We start from the raw sequence: 25,901 nt of genomic DNA, 5'->3' as shown, positions 1-25,901 counted from the left end.
TTTAAAAAAAAAAAGTTACATTTTTTTAATTAAAAAAAAAAAATTTAAGTAGGTGCTATGTGTTAATATTTGATTAGTTCATGTGGACTTCTGTTAAGTCAACTGACAGAAGGACAAATTTGGTCTATTATCAAAATCATATAAACCTTCTGTAATAAAAATCAAATCCTTAAAAAAAAAAAAAAAAAAAAAAAAAGCAACAATACCCCAAGAGATATTTAGTATTTAATCCTAATAATAATCTCTCGGGAGAGTGGAGAGAGAAGAGAGCAGCAGGCTAATTTTTATGTTCCTTCCTCCAACCAAAAGGGAATAGAAAAGCAAATGCTGAGGTTTTGGAGGGAAAGGGAATGCTCTCCGCGCCAAAAAAGAGACCTAAAAAACACATTCCCTCCACCAAATCCTACCCTTTTCTGGTTCTCTTTCGCTGGCCTCTAATCGAAACAACAATCCACCCATGAGAAGCGCCGTCATATAGTTCCCGCCAGTATCACGAGCGGTAATTTTCCAACCTTTATTTTTATGATCTTTAAGCGTTCTTGATTCTTCCTTATATGATTTGCTTATGTGCTTGTAGTGTTACTTTGTTCAGATTATCATTTATCCATTAACAGAATGCAATGAATTGAGAAAAGTTAAAAGAAAAACTAGTGAGAAATGCTGAGATTTTGTGTAGATTTATCACATTAACATTAATCAAATCTCGTAAATTTTGATTGCTTAAACTTTTTACAAGAACTCAAGTTATTGACCGTTTATCCATGCTATCAGCTATGAAGTGCATGAATTAGAAATTATGTTCCTTTCTTGAATTTGATAATGTTACAAATGTAAATAAGAAAGATCCAGAAAAATCAATCAGTGAATAATGGGGTGTTTTGTATGAAGAACTGTCAATATTTGTTATGAGAAAGTCAAGAAAGGAACTTGCTATCTCATGCTGCCATTCATGCTTTCCTTCCAAAAGAAGCCCAAAGTGCATTAACTGAATCGTCACTCCCCCAAGGCGTTCCCTTCCAAAGCAGCTCATACACTTCCCTATACTGTGCGTTTGATTTCCGATGTGTTGCACGTGTTCTTCATCTGAGCCGTTAAACTCCCTCCGCATGCCTTCCAGCTATCTCCCAATATCTCGTCACCCATGAATTTTCTCTGCCTTCATCAGCTTTGAATCTCAACCTCTCAATGTCTGCAAAACCCTAAAACTTCCTTATCTCCTCCACCAAATCAGACCTACAAAACACGTTACCTCCGCCAAATGTTTTCCCATTTTGGTTCTCTATCGCTGCCCTCCAACCCAAACACCAAGCAACCCACGAGAAACGCCGTCGTTTAGTTCCCGCCAGTGGCTTGAGCGGTAATCATCCAACCTTTTGTTTTTTTTATTATCGTTAAGTAATAGTGAAAAAATTTCATCAGCCCATGCTTGTAGCTGAAATAAATCCCTTTGTAATGCTCATTTTCTTAACTGAATGTTTGGAAGTTTGTATTTGAGTGTTGATGTGTTTCTACAAAGTTTCCATTACAGACCTATAGACTTTTCTTGATGTTACAGTATATGACAGAGTATTGAGTGTATCAGGTGAACCATCTGAGTTATGGAGACAACTTGTGTTATTCAAAAAACCCAAAAGAAGCAGAAACTGAGTGAAAAAGAGGACATTGATGGGAACATAAAAAGCTTAGGTAGCTTACCTGAGGAGGTTCTTCGACACATACTTTCCTTTCTTCCAACAGAACATGCTGTTAGAACAAGCGTACTTTCTAAAAGGTGGGAGTACCTGTGGGTTTCTATTCCCAATCTAGATTTTGACAGATACACATATGATAAGAGAAAGTTTGTGGAGAGAGAGCTTTTGATGAATTTTGTGGACAGGGCACTTTGTCTTCGTGATTCTTCCTCTGTTATAAAACGATTCACTCTCTGTTGTGATGTTCTGCTTGATGCATCTCGTGTTTGTACTTGGATCTCTACAGCAGTAAGCCATAATGTTCAAGTGTTGAATATTGATATTAGAGACTTCGATGTAGTATTTTCACTGCCTTCTTGCTTGTTTACTTGTAAGACACTGACAAGCTTGTACCTTAATATGTGGTCGTATATACTCAAGCTTCCCACTACAATTTGTTTCTCAAATCTAAAGATTTTGACTATTAAAGATGTTACATTTTCGAATGAGTACTTAACCCAGCAGCTATTTTCTGGTCTGCCAGTCCTTGAGGAGTTGAAATTAGAAGATTGCAGCTGGGGGAATCTCAAGTTTGTGACCATTTCTGCTCCCAAGCTACATTCACTGAGCATATTCAAAATGGAGGTGCTAGATGATGATATTGGGAGATCTGGTGATTTGTGTCTGGTTATGATTGTTGGAGATAGTCTAAAAGAATTTTATTACAAGGGTCTTATGTTTGCCGAATATTGCTTATATAATTCATTCAGAGTTGAAAAGGCAGAGATTGTTACTAAATCTAAATATGATCGTATACCTACAAATATTGCTCGTTTCTTGTGGAACCTTCTTATAGGGCTCTCCAGAGTAGAACTCCTAAGACTTTCCTCTGACATGGTTAAGGTATGCCTGCTTCTCTCTTTTTAAATTCAATTTTTACTGTATAACATATCAACATAATGGTGGAAAAATTAAGCCCTCCTTTGCATTGCTTCCATAGTGGTATGATTTAGTGGTAAAATTGGAAAGGGTACCAACTAAAGGGTAAAGCTAATTCATATAAAGGAAAGTTACCATTCTATTTAAGTTGTGATAGATGTTACATGAATGATTCTGTAATTCTTTGCCAACTTCAAAGAACAATTATGTTATATTTTTTTGTTTCTCTTCAATTTCATAGAAAGTTTTATTTTTGTGATTTAACCATTCGTTTGTCATGTTAATTACTTTATTGTTGAGAATTCTCGTTTATGTAATTTTTTATAATGCTTACAAAATCAAGTGGTCAAAGCTATAATATAATCTTGCAATACTTGAATTGATAGAGATTTCAAAGGAAAGTGTATGCAATTCATAAATTAATTGATTATTTTTTTGCCTTTTATTTCTTTTAGAGAGTAATGCAACCAGACGGGATTAGTCTCTGCATAGCATTTGGAAAACCATTGGATAGGTGCTACTCTGATGGTTTCTTTTTGAATGATGAAAGTTCCCATTTGTCGTTTATATTCCTACTCTTAGGCTATGTGTTATTGATATCAAACACAATCCTTCTGCCTAGAAAAGAAAAGAAAAAAAAAATCCTTATTCTTTTGCTTGGTAAGACTTGAACCTAAATCTTCCTCCGATCATCCAATTTCTTACTACCAAATCCATGGGACTTTCTAAGTACATAAGAGAGATTGAAAATTACTGATTAGTTTTTTGTTTAATCTAAGTTACTCTTGTTGTTGCTCATCTCTTAATTATTAATCACTCTCACCATGATCCTAGCATGTGTTTATAATGTGTTTATCATTTTTGTTTGCTGTGTTCCTGGAAACATTTTAATTATTGATGCATTGCTTTGTCCTGTGCTTAGGTTCTGAGTAATTCTCCAGAATTCCTACCTCATATGCCTATGTTCAATAACCTGATCGATTTGATAATCGTTGACAATGAAGTTGATATTGACTGTACAGTTCTATTGAAGATACTGCAAAAATCTCCATGTCTTCAGACTTTGAACTTTTCTAAGGTAAACTTCAAAGTCTATTATCTTGTATCTGTTTCATCTTATTTCTAATATACCATGATTGATAAAATATTTATTTTACAATGATCATTTAGGGGATCAGTCTGTCCTTGAATTGGGAAGAAGATGATATGATATTGGACCCAGTGCCGGCATGTTTCTTGTCCCACCTCAAGTGGATTAAAGTTGGTCGTTATTTTGGCCTTGAGAAGGAGCTTTTCGCGGTAAAGATTTTGCTAAAGAATGCGGTTGTCTTGGACAAAATAATTATAGCTTTCCCGTTTTCTTATACTAGGAACTTTGAGGAGCATGTGAAGGTATTGACACAGTTGTTAGAGCTCCCTAGAAGGTCACAAAATTGTAAAATCATTTTGGAATGAGCTTTTCTTGAGCTCTTACTCTAAAAAAAAGCCGTTAAATTTCTGTATTTTGGAAGAGGTTAGAATATTGCTTGGCCTTCTACCTTAATTAACTTGTGGAATCTTCATTAGTTCTATTTGGTGATAATAGTTTTGAATCCTCGATGCTATAAGCTCATGCTATTTTTTTGGTTCTCTCCCTTTTTTTCTTAATTCAGTGTCCTTTGAGAAGCTCTCCTTACAATTTTTTTTTTTTTTTTTTTTTTTTGTTTAAGATGGAGTAAAGAGGTAGAATTTCGATTGGTAATGCATATTTGCAAACCAATGAGCTTTTGCTCAAATGCTTCTCCCTTTGTAACAAGGTGAAGGGCGAGGCTGTGGGTTCATGTTTCTGCTGAGTGTGTAACTTAAAAAATGATTTACTTAGCCTTTGAATTGTCTTCGCTTTTGTAATTATCTCCAAGAACTTTTAATTTGGCATATTAATCTTTTTTTTTCTTTTTTTAAATTTCATCTATTTGTTAGGATTTTTTCGATAAATCTTGTCAAAATTTCAAAATACCCATTATTTTTTTTTTTAAAAAAAAATTGTATATAAATCTTGTCAAAATTGTAATTATTTTTGCAAATTTTGTTAAATTTTAACATGCGCTTAAATTTTTGCAATTTTTTATTTATTTATTTTTTTCCTAAAAAAAATAATAGGCATATTGAAAATCTTGGATTGAAAAAAATTGAATGATAAATATACTAAATTGAGATTTTTTTAAGTTTATGGGATAGTTTTAAATGTGATGAAAGCTTATGGGGTTAAGTGAATTTTTCGGTTTTAGAAAGGGGACGCGCACTAGCAAAGAATTACATCTATGTTATTGATTCTTTCCTTTTCTTTTCCCTTGGTTGCAAATTCATTCATATAAAAAAGAAGAAAAATAAATCTCTATTTGAATAGATTGAAATAGTTAGTGTCATGCATGGTTTCTAACTAGTTTCTAAATTACATGATTTATGACCTTTTAAAGATATTCTAATAGTACATTTTAAATATAGAAATGTTTGTTGCAAATCAAGATTCTAGAAAATGCTTTAAAGTATTTTATCGTGGAGATTTTCCTTTTTAGTCCCAAGTCCCAATAATTGTTTTCAAAATAAATTATTAGAATTTTGCTATATCAACGTTTATGACTTCTAAAACACAATGAAATATAGAAAATACCCAGTTAATTAGGGTGAGACCAAATCAAATCTTATGTATTTCAACATGGTATCACTTATTTACAAGATATAAGTATCTTGTAAAATATCTCCTCTTCCCCTCTCTCTTTTATTTCTTTTTCATATTTTAGCATTTTTATATTTTATATATATTTCAACATGGTATCAGAGCCTATGATAAAATATATATAAAATATAAACTAAAATATGAAAGAGAAATAAAAAGAGAGAGCGGAAGCGGAGAGAGACGTATGGGCTACATGTATATTCACTATATCAAATAATATTACATAACTCTTTATTTATAGAGAGACAATGAGTAGTGACCAATAAACCCAAATTAAATCCTAAAATACATAAGGAAAGAGATAAACCCTACATTACAAATTAAATAACGGAAATATAAAATATTCTAACAAAGGAAATAATATAGATTCTAACATTTTTTTTTTCAACAACTATAATCGTCTTTATTTATTCAAATTTATGTGGTACAATTGTAAAATCAAGTCATTCAATAATTATTATCTTATTTTATTTATTATAACAGGGATCTTTCAATCTGGCCAAGATTCTGTAACGTTGAAAATTCTGTTATAGTTCATGTTTATAGCTGCGAATGTTTCCCTTCCTAAAGCTCCTGTATTTTGCTGAATTTTTCTGAAGTATTGGGGATATTGGGTTACTGTCTGAATATGGAGGCAAATTCTATTATTCATAAACCCAAGGCAGAAACTGAATGAATAACAAGGCATTGATGGGAAAAGAAAATGTATGGGTAACTTACCCGAGGTGGTTCTTCGACACATTCTTTCCTTTCATCCCATAAAAGATGCTGTTAGAACGAGTGTACATTCTAGAAGGTGGGAATTCCTTTGGACTTCTAATCCCCATCTTAATTTTGGAGAACCTTTGCCTGGCATGGAAACACTTCTCATGAAATTTGTGGAAAGAGTGCTTTATGTTTGGGACTCCTCTGATATAAAAGAATTCGTTATTGATTTCGATGTGAAATGTGATGCATCTCGTGTCAAGTCATGGATCACTGCTGCAGTAAGGCGTAATGTTCAAATTTTGAGTCTCTGCCTTTGGGACTCGAGAGAAAATTTTTCATTGCCTCATTGTGTGTTTTCTTGTGAGACACTGAGAATCCTTAACCTTGATATACCGTGTATCCTCAAAATTCCTCCTATAATCTGTTTCTCAAATCTAAATATAGTGAATATCACAGATGTTACATTTCCGGATGGTTACACAACCCAGCAGCTTTTTCTGGTCTGCCAGTCCTTGAGATGTTGTGTTTAGACAAATGCAAATGGGGTTGTCTCAAAGTTTTGAGTATTTCTGCCCCCAAGCTTTCTTCTCTAACCATTGTGGAAGATGATATATATGCAGAACCCGACTGATTCTGATTGTTGTCAGGTCACAATTTTTGGAGCTAGTCTCAATGAATTTTTATACGCTGGTGAATTCTGCGATGAATATTGGTTATATAACTCATTCTCACTCGAAAGGGTAGAAATTGATGTTAGTTACTCTGATGAGAGAGCAAGACAAGTTGCTTACCGCATGTTTAAGGTTCTTACAGAGCTCCCTAATGTAAAAGACCTAAAACTACAAGGTTCTGGTGTTGAGGTACGGTTGCTTCTCTCTTTATGATTTGAGTATTTAATGTATTTGTATCAACATAATGGTGGAAAAATTAAGCCCCCTTTAATGAATTGGTGAAACTACCATTTATGCTTTAATGCTCGTTGAGTTGTGACACATGTTAGAAGAACATTGTAGTGGATAGCTACTGCCCCCGAAGCATATAGCTAGTTCCACCCTTGTCTACAAGACTACAATAATATATTTGCTCCTTCATTTTTTTTTTTTTTTCTTTCTTTCTTTTATTAAGAAATGTGACTAAATGAGTTAGTTTTGGTATCAGAATGGGAAAATCATTGGATAAGTTCTACTCTTGGTTTCTATGTGAATGGTGAGAGATTCTATATATTGCCTATGTTCTAATGTAGGCTTTGTGTCTGTTAGAAAAGTTATTAAGGTTTGTGAATCATTAGGGTTTTAGGATATTTTGATCATTGTTAAATTTTCCTAAACCTATATAATAAGATGCATGGTGGGCTATGTAACAAGTTGAACTTTTGTGTCTAAACCGTTCTTGCAAACTACAATATGGTATCAGAGTTTTAGGGTTTAGATCCTTAGTCCCTTTGTTTGTAATTTTGGTTTTCTCGTAATTTTCTTTTTCCTTCCTAATTCCTTCACGTCTTTGATAGTAAAAGCCAAATCAGTCTTCTTCAAACTTGAAGCTAAGTCTTATCTGCCCTATCCAATCTCTTACAACTTGAGCCAAAGGCCAAGTGACTTTTTACCTAATATTAGAAAATGACTGGAAATTACTCATTAGATTTGTCTTTAATTCCAAGTTATTGTTCTTGTTGTTTCATTACTGTACCAACATGCTTTTATTATGCGATTGTCATTTTTATCTGCTTTGTCCCGTTGAAGTCTCTTAATTATGATGCATTGCTTTATATTGGTCTTAGGTTCTCACATATGCAGCAGAACTCCTACCTAATATGCCTATTTTCAATAACCTGATGTATTTGGAACTGGCGTCATTAAGTCTAGATTGTGCAGCAGTATTGAAGATATTGCAAAATTCTCTCTGCCTTAGAACTTTGAATTTTAAAGGTAACTTCTCTAGGCTACAATGTTAACCATCACAAATCTTTCCATATATACCATGTTGGCTAAAACATTTAATTTGAAATGAAATTTGACAGATCAATTGTGAGAACGATGATATAATACTGGATCCAGTGCCTCCATGTTTCTTTTCAGACCTCGAGACCATTGAAGTAATTAGATCTTCTGGAGATAAGGAAGAGCTTTCTGTGTTAAAGATTTTGCTAAAAAATGCAGTGGTTTGCTCAAAGCATTTTGCAAGGGACTTAAAGAAGCAAAAGAATTTCTACAAAGAGTTGATAAAGCTCCCTAAAGGGTCACAAAATTGTAAAATCTTTTTGAAATGCTTTCCTTGAGCTCTTCTCTAGATAAGAGCCATTAATTCCTTTTTCTTGAATATGTAAAAGTATGGTTTGTTGGCGTTCTATCCTACTTAGGTAACTTGCTGCTATGAAATGTTAGTTTGTGCTGTTTAGAGATAATTAGTTTTGAATCTTCCAAACTGTAAGCTTATGCTCAATTTTATGTGTCCAGTGTTTGCTTTGAATCCTCCAAAATTCTCAATTATGTATGCTACTATGGAATAAACCTCATTGTGATCTTTTGGGGTTGTGGAAAATGCATTTGCCCCATTGTTCGGCTTTTTAACTTTTGGCTATATTTACCAGAAAAATAAATAAAAAAAAACTACCATAAAATGATAGAGAAGAGTTAAATCATAGTTATAACAATTCAGGAAAAACGCTAGCCGCATTTAGTTATTACTCTAAGAGAATTCGGCAATTTGGAGCTTTTTTAAAAATTACTGATAAAGTCCAATTTTACTTAGTAATTAAGCATGTGAGACTTAGTATCTATGTCTGTTTTTATAAACCACCTATTGGTCTTACTCTATGTGAGCTATTTATGTTCTTAATATGAGACTAGGTTATTACAATCACCCCCTTAAACCCTTGAGGTTATTGATAGAGCCACGTCATGCAATGCTCCAGTAACGCATAACACTATTAGGTGGCTTTAATACCAATTATCACAATTCAGGAAAAACTCTAATCAAATTTGCGTTATCACCCCAAATTTGAGTTTATTTATAATCACTTACCGAAACCCTGTCCCAACAAATTGTTTTCAAATTAAATGATTGGAATTTTGATATATCAACATTTATCACTTTTAAAAAACAATGAAATTTAGAAAATACTAACATAATAAATATTAAGTCATTAAAAATGATAAATAGTAATATGGCATCGCCCCAACAGAACTTTGCCTTACATTATTTTCTCCAAACCCAAAAGCAACAGCAAATATGTCAGCAAATGCTCAGGTTTTGGCGGGAATTCTTATCCTCTTTACCGCCAAAAAAAAAATACTATACAAAATCATTCCCTCCATTAATTCCCATCCCATATTTATTCTATTCTCTTCATACCAACCCAAACACCTAGCAACCCACTTGAAGCGCCGTCGTTTGGTTCCCGCCGGTGGCTTGAGCGGTAAGTTTCCAGCCTTTGTTTTTATTATGCTGAAGTAATAGCGAAAAATTTTCATTAGCCCATGTTTGTAGCTGAAATAAATCCCTTTGTAATCCTCATTTTCTTAACTGAATGTTTGTAAGTTTGTATTTGAGTGTTAAGTGTGTTTATACAAAGTTTCCATTACAGGCCTATAGCCTTTTTATTGATGTTCCAGTATCTGACAGAGTATTTGGTGTATCAAGGTGAACCATATGAGTTATGGAGACAACTTGTGTTATTCAAAAAACCCAAAAGAAGCAGAAACTGAGTGAAAAAGAGGACATTTCTGGGAACATAAAAGGCTTAGGTAGCTTGCCTGAGGAGGTTCTTCGACACATACTTTCCTTTCTTCCAACAAAAGATGCTGTTAGAACAAGCGTACTTTCTAAAAGGTGGGAATTCCTGTGGGTTTCTATTCCCAATCTAGATTTTGAACGATACACATCTGATAAGAGTGAGCCTGTGGAGACAGAGCTTTTGATGAATTTTGTGGACAGGGCGCTTTGTCTTCGTGATTCCTCTGTTATAAAACGATTCGCTCTCAGTTGTGATGTTCTGTTTGATCATGATGCATCTCGTGTTTATACTTGTATCTCTACAGCATTAAACCATAATGTTCAAGAGTTGAATATTGATATTTATATTGGAGACTGCGATGTAGTGTTTTCTCTGCCTTCTTGCTTGTTTACTTGTAAGACACTGACAAGCTTGTACCTTAATATGTGGGCACGTAAACTCAAGCTTCCCACTATAATTTGTTTCTCAAATCTAAAGATTTTGACTATCGAATATCTTACATTTTCGAATGAGTACTTAACCCAGCAGCTATTTTCTAGTCTGCCAGTCCTTGAGGAGTTGAAATTAGACGATTGCAGCTGGGGGGATCTCAAGTTTGTGACCATTTCTGCTCCCAAGCTAAATTCACTGAGCATATTCAAAATGGGGGTGCAAGATGGTGATATTCAGAGATCTGGTGATTTGTGTCTGGTTATGATTGTTGGAGATAGTCTAAAAGAATTTTATTACAAGGGTCTTATGTTTGCCGAATATTGCTTATATAATTCATTCAGAGTTGAAAAGGCAGAGATTGTTACTAAATCTAAATATGATAGACCTACAAATATTGGTCGTTTCTTGTGGAACCTTCTTATAGGGCTCTCCAGCGTAGAACTCCTAAGACTTTCCTCTGACATGGTTAAGGTATGCCTGTTAATTACTTTGTCATGTTAATTACTTTATTGCTGAGAATTCTTGTGGAACCTTCTTATAGGGCTCTCCATTCGTTTGTCATGTTAATTACTTTATTGCTGAGAATTCTCGTTTATGTAATTTTTTATAATGCTTACAAAATCAAGTGGTCAAAGCTATAATATAATCTTGCAATACTTGAATTGATAGAGATTTCAAAGGAAAGTGTTTGCAATTCATAAATTAATTTATTATTTTTTTGCCTTTTATTTCTTTTAGAAAGTAATGCAACCAGACGGAATTAGTCTCTGCATAGCATTTGGAAAACCATTGGATAGGTGCTACTCTGATGGTTTCTTTTTGAATGATGAAAGTTCCCATTTGTGGTTTATATTCCTACTCTTAGGCTATGTGTTATTGATGTTAAACACAATCCTTCTGCCCAAAAAAGAAAAAAAATATCTTTATTCTTTTGCTTGGTAAGACTTGAACCCAAATCTTACTCCGATTCCATCCAATTTCTTACTACCAAATCCATGTGACTTTCTACGTACATAAGCGAGTGATTGGAAATTACTGATTAGTTTTTTGTTTAATTCTAAGTTACTCTTGTTGTTGCTCATCTCTTAATTATTAATCACTCTTCACCATGATCCTAGCATGCGTTTATAATGTGTTTATCATTTTTGTTTGCTTGTTCCCGGAAACATTTTAATTATTGATGCATTGCTTTTGTGCTTAGGTTCTGAGTGATTCTCCAGAATTCCTACCTCATATGCCTATGTTCAATAACCTGATCGATTTGATAATCGTTGACTACAGAGTTGATCTTGACTGTACAGTACTATTGAAGATACTGCAAAAATCTCCGTGTCTTCAGACTTTGAACTTTTCTGAGGTAAACTTCAAAGTCTATTATCTTGTATCCGTTTCATCTTATTGCTAATTTACCATGATTGATAAAATATTTATTTTACAATGATCATTTAGGGGATCAGTCTGTCCTTGAATCGGAAAGAAGATGATATGATATTGGACCCAGTGCCGCTATGTTTCTTGTCCCATCTCAAGTGTATTAATATTGGTAGTTATTTTGGCCATGAGAAGGAGCTTCTTGCGGTAAAAATTTTGCTAAAGAATGCAGTTGTCTTGGACAAAATAAATATAACTTGCCCAGCTTCTTATGACAAGAACTTTGACAGGCAAGTGAAGGTATTGACACAGTTGTTAGAGCTCCCTAGAAGGTCACAAAATTGTAAAATCAGAGCTCTTACTGTATAAAAAAAAGCCGTTATATTTCTGTATTTTTGAAAGAGGTTAGAGTACTGCTTTGTTGGCCTTCTACCTTAAATTAACTTGTGGAATCTTCATTTGTTCTATTTGGTGATAATAGGTTTGAATCCTCAATGCTATATGCGCATGCTATCTTTTTGGTTCTCGCCCCACTTTTTTTTCCTTAATTCAGTGTCATTTGAGAAGCTCTCCTTACAATTTTTTGTTTTGTTTTGTTTTAAGAGTTGTATTGGTAATGCATATTTGCAAACCAATGAGCTTTTGCTCAAATGCTTCTCCCTTTGCAACAAGGTGAAGGGTGAGGTTGTGGGCTCATGTTCTACAAGTGTAACTTAAAAATATAAATAATAAATAATAAAAAAAAATTACTTAGCCTTTTAAATTGTCCCCGCATTTGTAATTATCTCCAAAAGTTTTCAATTTAGTGTATCAATCTTTTAATTTTTTTTTAATTTCATCTATTTGTTAGGATTTGTTTTCTTAATTTTGTCAAAATTTCAAAATACCCATGTTTTTAAAAAATTGTATGTAAATCTTTGGGAAAATTTTACTTTGGCCTTCTTAACTTTCACTTATTTTGACAAATCCTTCTTAAACTTTCAAAACTCACTGGACTTTGATTTGCTCTCACTTAGGGCTCCTCTGTTAGTTTTTAACGTTAAACTCAAACGGTTTGTATTTTTATGCGCATTATACCCTCACTCAGTTCACTTGAAATTTTGAAATCACCGAAAATTACAGCACCCATTCCTGGCCAAAAATGACATTGTTTTGGGCATCTTTTTTTTTAAAAAAAAAAAAATAACAAAAAAAGAAAGAAAAAGAAAAGGCAAAATATTATTAAAAAAAACAAAAAATCTATGTGGCTCCAACCACCCCCATGGTCGATTTGGGAGTGGTCGAACCACCCCATGGCCAGGAGGTGGTCTGGCCATCCCTAAAAGGCCAAAAAAAAAAAGGAATGGGCTTTGGGCTTTGGGGGGTGGCCGGACCACCCCCTATGGCCGGTATGGGGGGGGACCGAAAGGCCCGAAACCACCCCCAAGCCCTTGGGGGTGGTCTGGCCACCCCCAAAAGCCCAAAACCCATTCTTTTTTTAAAAAAATAAAAAAATAAAAATAAAAATAAAATTCCTTTTTGGCCTTTTTGCCTTGGCCATGAGGGTGGTTCGACCACCCCCAGACCGGCCATGGGGGTGGCTCCAGCCACACCGATTTTGTTTGTTTTTTTTTTCATTCTTTTTTTAATAGTTTGCCTTTTTAAAAATATATATATATATTAAAAAAAAAAAAAAGATAATTTTAATGCCCCAAAACCGTGTCGTTTTGGGCTGGGTAGGTGCTGTAGTTTTGGAGCCCAAAATAGTAGTTTCCGAGTTAACGTATAATGGGCATAAAAATTCATTCCGTTTGAATTTAACGTTGAAAACTAACAGAGAGGGTCCAAAAAGATATAAATTGAGAGTTTATGGGTCCAAAGTAAAATATTTGAAAGTTTGGAGGGGTTTATCAAATTGCGTGGAAGTTCAAGGAGCCAAAGTGAAGTTTCCCCTAAACCTTTTTTAAAAATTCCGTCATAATTATTTTTGCAAATTTTGTCAAATTTTAACTTCGCTTAAATTCTTGCCGTTGTTTTTTTTTTTTTCCTAAAAGAAAATGGGTATTTTGAAAATTTTGGATTAAAAAAAAATGAAAGATAGATATATTAAATTGAAAATTTTTTAAGTTTTTGAAGTAATTGTAGATATGATAAAACTTCATGAGAATAAGTGAAGTTTCCTAAAAAAATGTATATTTTGTGGTTTTAGAAAGGGGACTATAATTCATGCGATTTAACCAGTTTTGTGTAGGAAAACTTTTGAGGGTGCGATGCACGAGACCGGGGTTTACTCTACAGGGGTGGGTCCGAAGGGCACTACCTTGGAGATGTTCCCCAACATTAAAAAAAAAAAATAAAAAAAAAAAAGAAAAAGATAAAAAAAAGTTGGGGATTATGTAACTGATTATTTCCTTTTCTATTCCCTTGGTTGCAAATTCACTCATAAAAAAGAAAATGCTCAGGTTTTGGAGGGAATTCCTATCCTTATTCCCCGCCAAAAAATCGACCTATAAAAACCATTCCATCCGTTAAATCCCATCCCTTTTCTCCACGGAAACAGCAATCAACCCACGAGAAGCGACGTCGTTTAGTTCCCGCCGGTGGCAATAATTGGCATGAGCTGTAAATATCAAGCCTTTGTTTTTATCGTCCTTAAACCATCGTTCTACATTCTTTAAGATTTCAGTATTTGTTATCTGATTTCCAACTTTTCTCGCCCACATGCTTTGAAATTTTATCTCCCCAATCATTTCTGTAGGATTATAATTCATGCCATCTTGCCTTATTTTACCCATGGATTGTTTGGCATAGATATTTTTCGAATATGTAAGATGTTTGTCATATTAGTCTTGGATTTATTTTTGCTTACTATAATCGTTTTTATTTGGGAAAAATATATTTTATCCCCTGAACTATCTACCTATTTGCACTTTGACCTCAAATATTTAAAAAGTGACACTTGACCATCCCAAACTTTCAAATTATTGCAATTCGATCATTTTGACATTTTTTTTCTTTCAAAATTCCCCCATCCCAAGTTTTTTTTAAAAAAATAATTAATTATTTAAAAAATAATAATAAAAAAAATTAATGGGTGGCTGGTCACCCCAGTTGGGCCTGGGGTGTCCGGTCTAGGGGTGGCCGGCCACCCCTTAATTTTAAAATTTTATTTTATTTTATTTTATTTATTTATTATTATTTTTTTTTAACTTGGTATGGGGGCATTTTGGGAAGAAAAAAATCAGAATAGTCGAATTGCATCAATTTGAAAGTTTGGAGGGGTCGAGTGTCACTTTTTAAACATTAAAGGTCAAAGTGCAAATGGATAGATAGTTCAGAGGGTAAAATGTATTTTCCCCTCTTTATTTATTCAAATTTATGTGGTACAATTGTAAAATTAAGTTATTCAATAATTATTATCTTATTTTATTATAACAAGGATCTTTCAATCTGGCCAAGATTCTATAACGTTGAAAATTCTGTTATAGTCCGTGTGTATACCTGAGAATGTTTCCCTTCCTAAAGCTCCTGTATTTTGCTGAATTTTTGTGATTGGGGATTATAATTTATAGGGCAACCGTCTGAATATGGAGGCAAATTCTATTATTCATAAGCCCAAAAGGCAGAAACTGAATGAAGAACAAGGCATTGATGGGAAAAGAAAATGCTTTGGTAACTTACCCGATGTGGTTCTTCCACACATTCTTTCCTTTCTTCCCATAAAAGATGCTGTTAGAACGAGTGTACTTTCTAGAAGGTGGGAATTCCTTTGGACTTCTAATCCCCATCTTAATTTTGGAGAACCTTTGCCTGGTATGGAAACACTTCTCATGAAATTTGTGGAAAGAGTGCTTTATGTTCGGGACTCCTCTGATATAAAAGTAACTTGCTGTTATGAAATGTTAGTTTGTCCTATTTGGAGATAATTAGTTTTGAATCTTCCGAACTGTAAGCTTATGCTCAATTTTATGTGTCCAGTGTTTGCTCTGAATCCTCCAAAATTCTCAATTATGTGTGCTACTATGGAATAAACCTCATTGTGATCTTTTGGGGTTGTGAAAAATTAATTTACCTGATTGTTCGTCTTTTTAACTTTTTTTCTATATCTATCTGAAAAAACTTCCATGAAATGGTAGAGAAGAGGTAAATCATAGTTATAACGATCTAGGGAAAACACTAGCCGCATTTACGCTATCACTTCAAGAGAATTTGTTAATTTGGAGTTTTTTTAAGAGTTACTTATAAATCCAATTTCACTTAATAATTAAGCAATGTGAGACTTAGTATTTATGATTGTTTTTAAAAAACCACTTACTGGTCCTACTCTATGTGAACTATTCATTTTCTTAATATGAGATTGGGAAATTACAATCTCCCCTCTTAAATCCTTGAGGTCATCGATAGAGCCACGTCATGCAATGCTTCATTAACACATAACACTATAAGGTAGCTTTAATACCATTTATCACGATCCCGGAAAAACACTAGTTAAATTTGCACTATCACCCCAAATTTGAGTTTCTTTAGAATCACTTATAAAGTCCAATTTCACCCGGAGACTACATTTTTATTATATTTACTTGGATACTATATAATATCAGTATTTACATCTTTCAAATTAAATCATTAGATATTTGTTATATCAGTAAATATTATCTTTAAAATACAATAAAATATCGACTTGATAAAATGGTAGATAGTGATATGGCAACGTCCAAACTATAATTAAGATTTGAAGTCTCTAAGAGGTAGCTTAATCGGCTGAGACTACGCCTAATAAAGCGGAAGTCACTAGTTCAAATCATTTTTTTCCCTCTTATGCGGATATGTCAAAAAAAAAAAAAAAAAAAAGAGTTGAAAAAAAATTTTATATAATAAAATACCTTAAAAAAATTTAAATTTTGGAACATGCTTTAAAATTTTGGTATTATAAGATACAGCAGTTAACAGCCCTTTTTGTTTTGTTTTGTTTTGTTTTGTTTTTTTTTGGTTTTGTGTTTTTTTTTTCCCTATGTCGTGTTGTCCAATTAGAAAAGCAATTGCTCGGGTTTTGGAGGGAATGCTCTCCGCGCCAAAAAAAGAGACCTATAAAACACATTCCCTCCACCAAATCTAACACCTTTTGTGGTTCTCTTTCGCTGCCGTTTAATCGAAACAACAATCAACCCACGAGAAGCGCGGTCGTTTAGTTCCAGCCAGTGGCGTGAGTGGTAATCATCCGACCTTTGTTTTTATGATCCTTAAGCATTCTTGATTCTTCCTTATGTGATTTGCTTATGTGCTTTTAGGGTTACTTTGTTCAGATTTATCCCATTAACAGAATGCAATGAATTAAGAAAAAAGTTAAAGAACTGGTCACAAATGCTGAGATTTTGTGCAGATTTATCACACTAACATTAATCAAATATTGTAGATTAGATTGTAACGAAATGTAATTTTGATTGCCCAAATGGGTCGTTTACAATTTATCCATGGTATGAAGTGCATGCGTTAGAAATTCTGTTCCTTACTTGATTTTGGTAATGTGAAAAATGTAAATAAGAAAGACCCAGAAAAATAAATAAGTGAATAGTGGGGTGCTTTTGTATGAAGATCCGTGAATCTGGTCAAGATTCTGAAAATTGTGAAGATTTTGCACTAGCTCATGTTTGTAACTTTGTATGTCAGTGTCAATGTGTTTCTGCAAAGTTCCCATTACAGGCCTATAGCCTTTTGTAGATATTGCTATGTCTGACAAAGTATGGGATGTATCAGGGGGAACCATGACAACTTCTCTTATTCAAGAACCCCAAAAGAAGCAGAAACTGAATGAAGAAGAGGACATTGATGGGAACAGCAAAAACATAGGTAACTTACCTGAGGAGCTTCTTCGACACATCCTTTCCTTTCTTCCAATAGAAGATGCTGTTAGGACAAGCCTACTTTGTAAAAGGTGGGAACACCTATGGACTTCTACTCCCAATCTAGATTTTGAACTATATGAGCCTGCTAAGAGAACACTTTTCATGAATTTTGTGGAAAGGGTGCTCTGTCTTCGTGACTTCTCTGATATAAAACTATTCTGTCTCTGTTGTGATGTGCTGCGTGATGCATCTCGTATTAATACTTGGATCTGTACTGCAGTAAAGCATAATGTTCAAGTGTTGTATATTGAGCTTGATAACTTCGAAGGAGTATTCTCACTGCCTAGTTGCTTGTTTACTTGTAAGACTGTGACAAGATTACACCTTAATTTGACCCATATCCTCAAGCTTTCCCCTACAATTTGTTTCTCAAATCTAAAAGTTTTGACCATCGAAAATGTTACATTTTCAAATGAATACTTAACCCAGCAGTTCTTCTCCAGTCTGCCAGTCCTCGAGGAGTTGCAATTACATGAATGCAAGTGGGTGGGTCTCAAGGTTGTGAGTATTTCTGCTCCCAAGCTTCATTCCTTGACCATAGATGAAAGTAAGATGTTTCGTCTGAGTCATGGGGATGCTTGTCAAGTTATGGTTTTTGGAGATAGTCTCCAACAAATTTATTACAGTGGTTTTCTGCTCAGAGACTATTGCTTATCCAAGTCATTCTCACTGGAAGAGGCAGAGATTCATATTTTCCGTCATAAGACATCAAAAAAAATTGCTTATCGCATGCATAAGCTTCTTATAGGGATCTCCAACGCAAAATTCCTAACACTTATTTGTGACATAGTCGAGGTATGCCTACTTCTCTCTTTATAAATATAAGTTTTAGTGTAAATGTGGAAAAATTAAGCCCTCCTCTGCATTACTTGCATAAAGAGATAATAATATGATCAACATAAAGAGTCTAGACTTCTGAATAATCAACTATAATGCAGATTAAACTCAAATTGAAATAATATGATCAACAAATTGACAACCAATTTCATCATATTCAATATTGTTTTAACTCTTGCTTGCAAACCACTGTCTGTGGGTTTATCCACTTGTTTAGTTCTTGGTGTAATGATTGGCACTGAGGTTCCCAATCTAGACTTTTGTAAAAGGTGGGCATACCTATGGACTTCATGAAAATGAGAGAATGAATATCAATCCAAAAGAGAAAATGAGTTAAAAAGAATGGAATTGGTTGCCTTGTCATGTAGGTCTGGAGCTGATGTTGCTTAACAGTGAGCAAAATGAGAAGATCGAAGATGGAGAGATGAAAGTTTCTTTTGAATGATGAAAGTTTCCATCTATGGTTTATGTTCTATTCTTAGGCTATGTGATATTGAAATTAAGCACAAAATTCTTTTTCTTTTGCTTGGTAAGACTTGAACCTATATCTTACCCTAATCTCATCAATCTCTTACCACTTACCAAAATTCCAGATGACTTTTTACCCTCTTCATCTTCATCTAATTCTATTCTTCTTTTTCTCATCTCATAATTATTGATCATGATACTGATACAATTGCTTTATCCTGTTCTCAGTATCTCAAATGTTCAGCAGAACTCCTACTTCATATGCCCATATTCAATAACTTGATAAGTTTGACATGGGATTGGAACCAAGCAGATCTTGATAGTGTAGCAATATTGAAGATATTGCAAAAATCTCCTTGTCTCAAGATTCTGACATTTATAAGTGTAACTTCACCTGAACTTCAATTTTTACCATTGTGTATATCTTTTATCTTATTGTTGATTTATTAGCGTTGCTAACACTTTTAGTTTGTGATGATAATTTAGGGGATCACTCTCTCCTCGGATCATGAAAAAGATGATTGGATACTAGAGCCAATGCCTCCATGTTTCTTGTCCCATCTCAAGCGCATTGAAGTTGGTAGTTATGATGGAGATGAGGAGGAACTTTATGCGTTAAAGATTTTGTTAAAGAATGCAGCTGTCTTGGACGAAATAATTATAACTTGCTCAGAGCATTTTGCAGGAAACTTAGAAAAGCTAGAGAATTTCTACAAACAGTTGATAGAGTTCCCTAGAGGGCCACGAAATTGTAAAATCGTTTTGGAATGACTTTTTCTTGAGCTCTTACTCTAGAAAAAAAACTACTAATTCCTATTTTTTTTTGGAACATGTAAAAGTATGGCTTGTTGACCTTCTATGCTGCCTAGGTAACTTGCTGTTATGGAATGTTCGATTGTGCTAATTTGGTGATAATTAGTTTTAAATCCTCCAAGCTATAAGCTTATGCCCAATTTTGTGTTTAGTCTTGCTTTTTATTTCTATTTGGTTCTCTCGTTGTTAGTCTTAATTCTGTGTCATTTATGATGTTATCTTTGGAAATTGATTTCAGTCTTTGATTGTTAGAAAAATATGTAGTAATGGTAATTCATATTTGCAAACCAATGAGCTTTAGCAGTTAGCTCAATGCTACTTCTTTGGTAGCAAGGTGAAGTTGAGGTTGTGAGTCCCCAAGGGATAGCTTAATCGGTTGGAGACTACGCCTTATGAAGCGGAGGTCATTAGTTCGAATCTCACTTCTCTCTCTTGTGCGGATATGTAAAAAAAAAAAAAAAAAAAAAAAAAGGTGAGATTGTGGGTTGCATGTGCAACTTTATTGATTCTTTCCCTTTCTTCTCTCTTGTTGCAAATTCACTCTAAAAAAAAAAAAAAAAGAAAGGGAAATCCCTATTTGAATAGAGTTTCTATATTACATGATTTATGATCATAAGAAGAAATATATTGTAATAGTACAGTTTATTTATTTATTATTATTATTATTATTATTTTTTTGACATGTCCACACAAGGGAAGTGGGAGGGAGGGATTCGAACTAATGACCACTGTTTTATGAGGCGTAGTCCACAATCGATTGAGCTACTCCTTGAGAAAGAATTACAAAACTTAGATTTTTTTTTTTTTTTTTGACATGTTCACACAAGGAATGGAAGATGGGAGATTCGAACTAGTGACCTCCGCTTTATAAGACGTGGTCCACAGCCGATTGAGCTACCCCTTGAGGACCCCTTCAATATAACTAACTGGAGATGATCAAGTTTAGAAGATTGTGTTCTACATTTAAAATCAAATGAAAAAACAAATAAATAAATAAATGCTAGAAGATGAAAAGTTTCTAAAATATTTTATTCAATTACAAACTTTTGCATAAAGAAGTTTTTCAAAATTAAAATTGATAAAACCCTACCTAAGATCAACATATTATCAATTAAAAAGAGAATGTTATAAAATCTCGAATGTAAAAACTTAATAAGTAATTTTGCATTCTAAAAAGTGAGAAGAATAATTTTTAAAACAAAAAATAATTAATATTAAAATAAATATTATTTAATTAATATTTAAATATTAAACCTAAAGAGACTCCTCACAATTACAAGTTTAACCTTAAAACCTTAAACTTCCTCCTCTGCTTCCATGACACAAAAACAGACCTACAAAACACGTTCGCTCCACCGAATATTTTCCCCTTGTGGTTCTCTTTCACTGCTCTCCAACCGAGAAAACAATCCACCCACGCGAAGCGTCGTCGTTTAGTTCCCGCCAGTGGCCTGACCGGTAATCATCCGGCCTTTGTTTTTGCTTTTATTACATTACTTTGTTTTTAATGTAACTTTAAGTCGTGGTTCAGATTTATCGTATTGACAATATCTGAATAGAAATAATGTTTAGGGTGCATTTGAAATTGCGATTTTGTAAGAATAATTTACGTTTTTAAAAGAAATCGCAAATCATAAGGCATTTGGTACTGCGATTCTAAAGGCACCTAATTTAAAATAGGAAAAAAATCTGTGATTTTAATAATCAGACTAGGGGATGCTTATTTGAAAAAGTTTGAATTTAAACTAAAATCATGAATTCGCATAACAAATATTTAATAAAAAAATACTTTTTAACATGTTTTACCAAACGTTTTTACAATTTTAAAAAATAACGAAAAACGCTATTTTTAAAAATGCTATTTTTAAAATCGTACTTATTGAAACCGCAATATCAAACGGACCCTTAGTGTTAAAAGAATTTTATGTTGGATTTCCTTTAGAAAATCTAAAGTTTTTTGCGCACGCATGAAAGTAATTTTGAGAAAAAAATAAATAAACAAGAACTCAATTTAATTGTTGTTTATTTGTCGTATGAAGTTCATGCTTTAGAATGTGAATAAGAAGGGCTGAGATAAATCAATAAGTAAATAATGGGGTGTTTTGTTTGAGGATCTATCAATTCTTGTTTGTTAGCTGAAATAGCCTTTTATAGACAAAACTAGTGTTGGATGTATCAGGGGAAACCATCAGAATTATGGAGGCAAATTCAGTTATTCAAGAACCCCAAAAGAAGCAGGAATCGAATGAAGAACAGGACATTGATGAGAACAGCAAAAGCTTAGGAAACTTGCCTGAGGATGTTCTTCTAGACATCCTTTCCCTTCTTCCAAAAAAGGAAGCTGTTAGGACAAGCCTACTTTCTAAAAGGTGGGAATACCTGTGGGCTTCTATGTCCAATCTAGTTTTTGATGGATCATTGCCTGCTAAGAGAACAATTTGCTTCCCAAATCTAAAGATCTTGACAATGAAACGTGTAACGTTTTCGGATGAGTACTCAATCCAGCAGCTTCTGTCTGCTCCACCACTCCTTGAGAAGCTGGAATTACACAACTGCAGCTGGGGGGATCTCAAGGCTGTGACTATTTCTGCTCCCAAGCTTCAATATCTGAGCATAAGGGAATATGTGAGCATAAGGGAATATGAGAGACGAAGATCAAGCAATGGGGATGTTTGTGAGGTTATGATTTTTGGAGAGTCTCTCAAAGAATTTTATTACAGGAGTCTTTTCGGCCACTATTGCTTATATAACTCAGTCTCATTGAAAAAGGCAGAGATTTTTACTTACCCTAATCAATCAAAACAAATTGCTCATCACATGTATAAGCTTCTTGCAGGGCTCTCCAACGTAGAATTCCTACAACTTTCATTTGCTGTGGTTAAGGTATGCCTGCTTCTCTCTTTTGTAAATGCAATTTTTACTGCAACATATCAACATAATGGTGGAAAAATTAAGCCCTCCTTTGCATTGCTTCCATAAATGTGGTATGATTTAGTGGTAAAAATGGAAAGGGTAACCAATTACTTTGTCATATAAAGGAAAGTTACAATTCTAATTTACTCTTCTCATTGCATTGCTTTATCCTGTGCATAGGTTATGGTAATATATGGGAAAGAACTCGTACCTCAGATGCCTATGTTCAATAACCTGATGGATTTGGAGTTCATTGGAATGTCAATAGATATTCATTGTGCAACACTACTGGTGTTATTGCAAAAATTTCCTTGTCTTAAGACACTGAAATTTTCTGAGGTAACCTCGTCTAAGTTACAATGTCTACTATCTTGTATCTGTTACATCTTATTGTTGATTTACCATGAAGAGTAAAAAATTTCATTTACAATGATAATTCAGGGGATCGTTGCTAAGTCAGATGGAATATTGAATCCAGTGCCTCCATGTTTCTTGTCACAACTCAAGTGCATTAAAATTGATAAGTATGGTGGATATGATCATGAGCTTTCTGCAGTAAAGATTTTGCTCGATAATGCAATTATGTTGGATGAAATAGTTTTAACTTGCTCAGAGCGTTTTGCAAAGGACTCAGAGTTGCAAAAAGAGTTTTATAAACAGTTGAGAGAGCTCCCTAAACGGTCACACAATTGTAAAATGGTTTTGAAACAACCCTTTCCTGATTTCATACTCTAGAGAAAAGCCATTAACTCTTGTTTCTTGGAAGATGTAGAAGTATGTTTTTTTTTTTATTCTCTCCTAATTGGACTTTAATTATTCATAGTCATTTACTATGTTGTAATCTTCAGTTGTTAGGAGTATTGAAAGTTTATTGAGATTGAGAATGCTACATTTCCTAAATGAAATAGTTGTTACAACTGGTAATGCATATTTGCTACCACAATTGTTGAAAGAGTACCGATCAAGATCTCTACAATTTTAAAGAAATTGTAAATTTCAAATTACGGAATTAAAGTTTTTTGTAGGCATCGAAATGTTTGAAAAATCCCACACATTAAAAATGTGGTATGTTACCGTTAAGAATTAAGTATATTTTTATCAGGTTTTTGCTCTCTATGTGGTAAAAACTCTTATAAACTTACATTCGTTTTGACACTACCCTAAAGTTAAAAACTCTCAATTAAGGGTATCACGCTTTCAATTTCTTTTAATTACCAACTTCTGTTTCGGTAAATTTTGTTAAAATTTTTAAAATACCCTTATTTTTTATTATTAAAAATAAAATAAAAAATTAGAAAAATTCATACGTTTATTATTACATATATTTTTTTAAAAAAAGTAAAAGATATTTTGAAATTTTTTTACAAAATTTAGCGAAAAATTCTAACAGAATTGGATAATCGAAAGAAATTAAAAATTCAAATTCAATTTTTTTTTGAAATAGTATGAAAACAAGTAAAAGTTGTGAAATTTCCCTGAAAGTAAAAATATTAACCCTAAAATGAGTCCTCACGATTTAAAACACGTTCCCTCCACCAAATCTTTTCTTCCTGGTAGTTTTCTTTCGCTGCCCTCCGCCTCCAACCGAACAACAATCCACCCACGAGAAGCGCCGTCGTTTAGTTCCCGCCAGTGGCCTGAGCGGTAATCATCCACCCTTTGTTTTTATGATCCTTAAAGTAGTCTGCTTGTGTGCTTTTAGTACATTCCTAGTACTCTGTTTTTAGGGTATCTTTAAGTCGTGGTTGAGATTTATATCTGAATTACTCGATAGAAATAATGTCTAGTATTTAAAGAATTTTTTTGTTGGAGTTCATTTAGAAAATCTAAAGGTTTTTGTGCACCCATAATTTTGATTGCTCAAAATTTGTACATAATGGGAAAAAAGTTAGAAAAGAAATAAACAAGAACTCTAAGGTTAATGATTGGTATGAAGTGCATGCTTTAGAATTTCTGTTTCTTGATTGATTTTGGCAATAACTAAATAATGGGGTGTTTTGTATGAGGATCTGTCAAGATTCCGAAACAGCGAAAATTTTTCATTAGCTCTTATTTGTAGATGAGAATAATTCCTTAGTGTTTAGCTGAAATATATCAGGAATTATGGAGGCAAATTCACTTATTGAAAATCCCCAAAAGAAGCAGCGACAGAATGAAGAACATGACATTGATGGGAACAGCAAATGCTGGCGGTTCTTCTACACATTCTTTTCCTTCTTCCAACAAAAGAAGCTGCTAGGACAAGCCGAGTTTCTAAAAGGTGGGAATACCTGTGGGCTTCTTTGACCAATCTGGTTTTTGAGGGATCCTTGCCTACTATGAGAACAATTTGCTTCTCAAATCTAAAGATCTAGACAATCAAACATGTAACTTTTTCGGATGAGTGCTTAACCCGGCAGCTTTTTTCTGGTCTACCACTCCTTCAGAAGTTGGATATATTAGACTGCAGCTGGGGGATCTCAAGGTTGTGACTATTTCTGCTCCCAAGCTTCATGCTCTGCGCATACTTGAATTTCAGAGAAAAAAATCGAGAAATGGGGATGTTTGTCGGGTTAAGATTTTTGCAGAGAGTCTCAAAGAATTTTATTACTTTGGTGTATTCAGCGACTATTGCTTATATAAGTCATTCTCATTAGAAAGGCAAAGATTTATACTTACCCTAATCCATCAAAACAAATTGCTCATCGCATGTATAAGCTTCTTAAAGGGCTCTCCAACGTACAATTCCTTGGACTTTCATGTGCAGTGATTAAGGTATGCCTGCTTCTCTCTTTGTAAATTCAAATCTTACTGTAACATATCAACATAATGGTGGAAAAATTAACCCCTCCTTTGCATTGCTTCCATAAATGTCGTAGTAAACTTTGAAAGTGTAACCAGCCAAAGGGTAAGGCTAATGGTCATATAAAGGAAAGTTAACCATTCTATGTTTTCATGCTATATAAGTTGTGACAGAAGTTACAATAGCATTCTTGTGGATGTGGAAATGTCATGACACAAAGAGTTTTGACTCCTGAAGAATCAATTATAATGCAGATTAAACTTAAGTCTGAAATAATTTCATCAACAATTGACAAAGAATTTAATCACATTCAATACTTTTTAACTTTTGCTTGCAAAACACTGTCTATGTGGGTTTATCCAGTCATTTGGTCCTTGGTATAATGCTTGGCACTTAGTAAATGGTTTGGAGAAGGCTTCCTTCTACTCAAGGGGGAGCATGGTCATTCTGGTAGAGGTTCACACGTGAGAGAAAGATTAACTATAGCATCTACACGTGTGATGGAATCCTATATTGAATGGTACCAATAAATTAATGGATTTTTTTTTTTTTTTTAATTATTTCTTTTAGAAAGTAATACAACCAAATGGGGTTATACTTATAAAAAAGTATCTGTATAACATTTACAAAACCATTG

The 25,901-nt window shown here is 33.7% G+C and overlaps 5 protein-coding genes across 8 annotated transcripts; all 5 read left to right on the top strand.

The window, feature by feature from the left end:
• Positions 1-297: 297 nt before the first annotated feature.
• LOC132172006 (F-box/LRR-repeat protein At4g14103-like) lies at positions 298-4,251 on the top strand. 2 transcript variants are annotated; one of them, XM_059583429.1, is made up of 4 exons: positions 298-499; positions 1,583-2,573; positions 3,532-3,687; positions 3,780-4,251. In XM_059583429.1, exons 2-4 carry the CDS (start codon positions 1,599-1,601, stop codon positions 4,062-4,064), a joined length of 1,416 nt encoding a protein of 471 aa, XP_059439412.1. In that variant the 5' UTR covers positions 298-499; positions 1,583-1,598; the 3' UTR covers positions 4,065-4,251. The 2 variants fall into 2 exon arrangements, with proteins under 2 accessions (XP_059439412.1, XP_059439413.1); XM_059583430.1 differs by lacking the exon at positions 298-499 and adding an exon at positions 1,270-1,357.
• A 1,928-nt stretch (positions 4,252-6,179) lies between these two features.
• LOC132170106 (F-box/FBD/LRR-repeat protein At5g56420-like) lies at positions 6,180-9,676 on the top strand. The gene is made up of 5 exons (XM_059581011.1): positions 6,180-6,533; positions 6,654-6,893; positions 7,811-7,906; positions 8,051-8,191; positions 9,617-9,676. Exons 1-5 carry the CDS (start codon positions 6,180-6,182, stop codon positions 9,674-9,676), a joined length of 891 nt encoding a protein of 296 aa, XP_059436994.1.
• LOC132168496 (F-box/LRR-repeat protein 13-like) lies at positions 9,377-12,106 on the top strand. Of its 3 annotated transcripts, XM_059579486.1 has the most exons (5): positions 9,377-9,448; positions 9,673-9,861; positions 10,306-10,669; positions 11,400-11,555; positions 11,648-12,106. In XM_059579486.1, the coding sequence occupies exons 2-5, from the start codon at positions 9,689-9,691 to the stop codon at positions 11,936-11,938; spliced, it is 984 nt and encodes a 327-aa protein (XP_059435469.1). In that variant the 5' UTR covers positions 9,377-9,448; positions 9,673-9,688; the 3' UTR covers positions 11,939-12,106. The 3 variants fall into 3 exon arrangements, with proteins under 3 accessions (XP_059435469.1, XP_059435467.1, XP_059435468.1); XM_059579484.1 differs by having other exon boundaries at positions 9,673-10,669; XM_059579485.1 differs by having other exon boundaries at positions 9,388-9,448; positions 9,655-10,669.
• Positions 12,107-17,274: 5,168 nt separating this feature from the next.
• Positions 17,275-19,527, top strand: LOC132170104 (F-box/FBD/LRR-repeat protein At5g56420-like). The gene is made up of 3 exons (XM_059581010.1): positions 17,275-18,246; positions 18,985-19,140; positions 19,243-19,527. The coding sequence occupies exons 1-3, from the start codon at positions 17,275-17,277 to the stop codon at positions 19,525-19,527; spliced, it is 1,413 nt and encodes a 470-aa protein (XP_059436993.1).
• A 2,433-nt stretch (positions 19,528-21,960) lies between these two features.
• On the top strand, positions 21,961-23,217 carry LOC132170103 (FBD-associated F-box protein At4g13985-like). The gene is made up of 3 exons (XM_059581009.1): positions 21,961-22,452; positions 22,663-22,821; positions 22,924-23,217. Exons 1-3 carry the CDS (start codon positions 21,961-21,963, stop codon positions 23,215-23,217), a joined length of 945 nt encoding a protein of 314 aa, XP_059436992.1.
• The last annotated feature ends 2,684 nt before the right edge of the window (positions 23,218-25,901 follow it).

Source organism: Corylus avellana, chromosome ca2, assembly GCF_901000735.1.
Source record: "Corylus avellana chromosome ca2, CavTom2PMs-1.0".
NCBI classification, from domain to species: Eukaryota; Viridiplantae; Streptophyta; class Magnoliopsida; order Fagales; family Betulaceae; genus Corylus; species Corylus avellana.
This window is presented reverse-complemented; position numbering and strand designations above follow the sequence as displayed.

Bases quoted from the DNA above. Each gene is read 5' to 3' on its own strand.
- LOC132170106 (XM_059581011.1), top strand. From the start codon at position 6,180: ATGGAAACACTTCTCATGAAATTTGTGGAAAGAGTGCTTTATGTTTGG. The intron at 6,534-6,653 runs GTCTGCCAGTCC...ATATATATGCAG, and splicing joins CAACCCAGCAGCTTTTTCTG to AACCCGACTGATTCTGATTG. The intron at 8,192-9,616 runs GTTTGCTCAAAG...TTTCCATTACAG, and splicing joins TTTTGCTAAAAAATGCAGTG to GCCTATAGCCTTTTTATTGA.
- LOC132170103 (XM_059581009.1), top strand. From the start codon at position 21,961: ATGTCCAATCTAGTTTTTGATGGATCATTGCCTGCTAAGAGAACAATT. The intron at 22,453-22,662 runs GTATGCCTGCTT...TCCTGTGCATAG, and splicing joins TTTCATTTGCTGTGGTTAAG to GTTATGGTAATATATGGGAA. The intron at 22,822-22,923 runs GTAACCTCGTCT...ATGATAATTCAG, and splicing joins AGACACTGAAATTTTCTGAG to GGGATCGTTGCTAAGTCAGA.
- LOC132172006 (XM_059583429.1), top strand. From the start codon at position 1,599: ATGGAGACAACTTGTGTTATTCAAAAAACCCAAAAGAAGCAGAAACTG. The intron at 2,574-3,531 runs GTATGCCTGCTT...TCCTGTGCTTAG, and splicing joins TTTCCTCTGACATGGTTAAG to GTTCTGAGTAATTCTCCAGA. The intron at 3,688-3,779 runs GTAAACTTCAAA...ATGATCATTTAG, and splicing joins AGACTTTGAACTTTTCTAAG to GGGATCAGTCTGTCCTTGAA.
- LOC132168496 (XM_059579484.1), top strand. From the start codon at position 9,689: ATGGAGACAACTTGTGTTATTCAAAAAACCCAAAAGAAGCAGAAACTG. The intron at 10,670-11,399 runs GTATGCCTGTTA...TTTTGTGCTTAG, and splicing joins TTTCCTCTGACATGGTTAAG to GTTCTGAGTGATTCTCCAGA. The intron at 11,556-11,647 runs GTAAACTTCAAA...ATGATCATTTAG, and splicing joins AGACTTTGAACTTTTCTGAG to GGGATCAGTCTGTCCTTGAA.
- LOC132170104 (XM_059581010.1), top strand. From the start codon at position 17,275: ATGTCTGACAAAGTATGGGATGTATCAGGGGGAACCATGACAACTTCT. The intron at 18,247-18,984 runs GTATGCCTACTT...TCCTGTTCTCAG, and splicing joins TTATTTGTGACATAGTCGAG to TATCTCAAATGTTCAGCAGA. The intron at 19,141-19,242 runs GTAACTTCACCT...ATGATAATTTAG, and splicing joins AGATTCTGACATTTATAAGT to GGGATCACTCTCTCCTCGGA.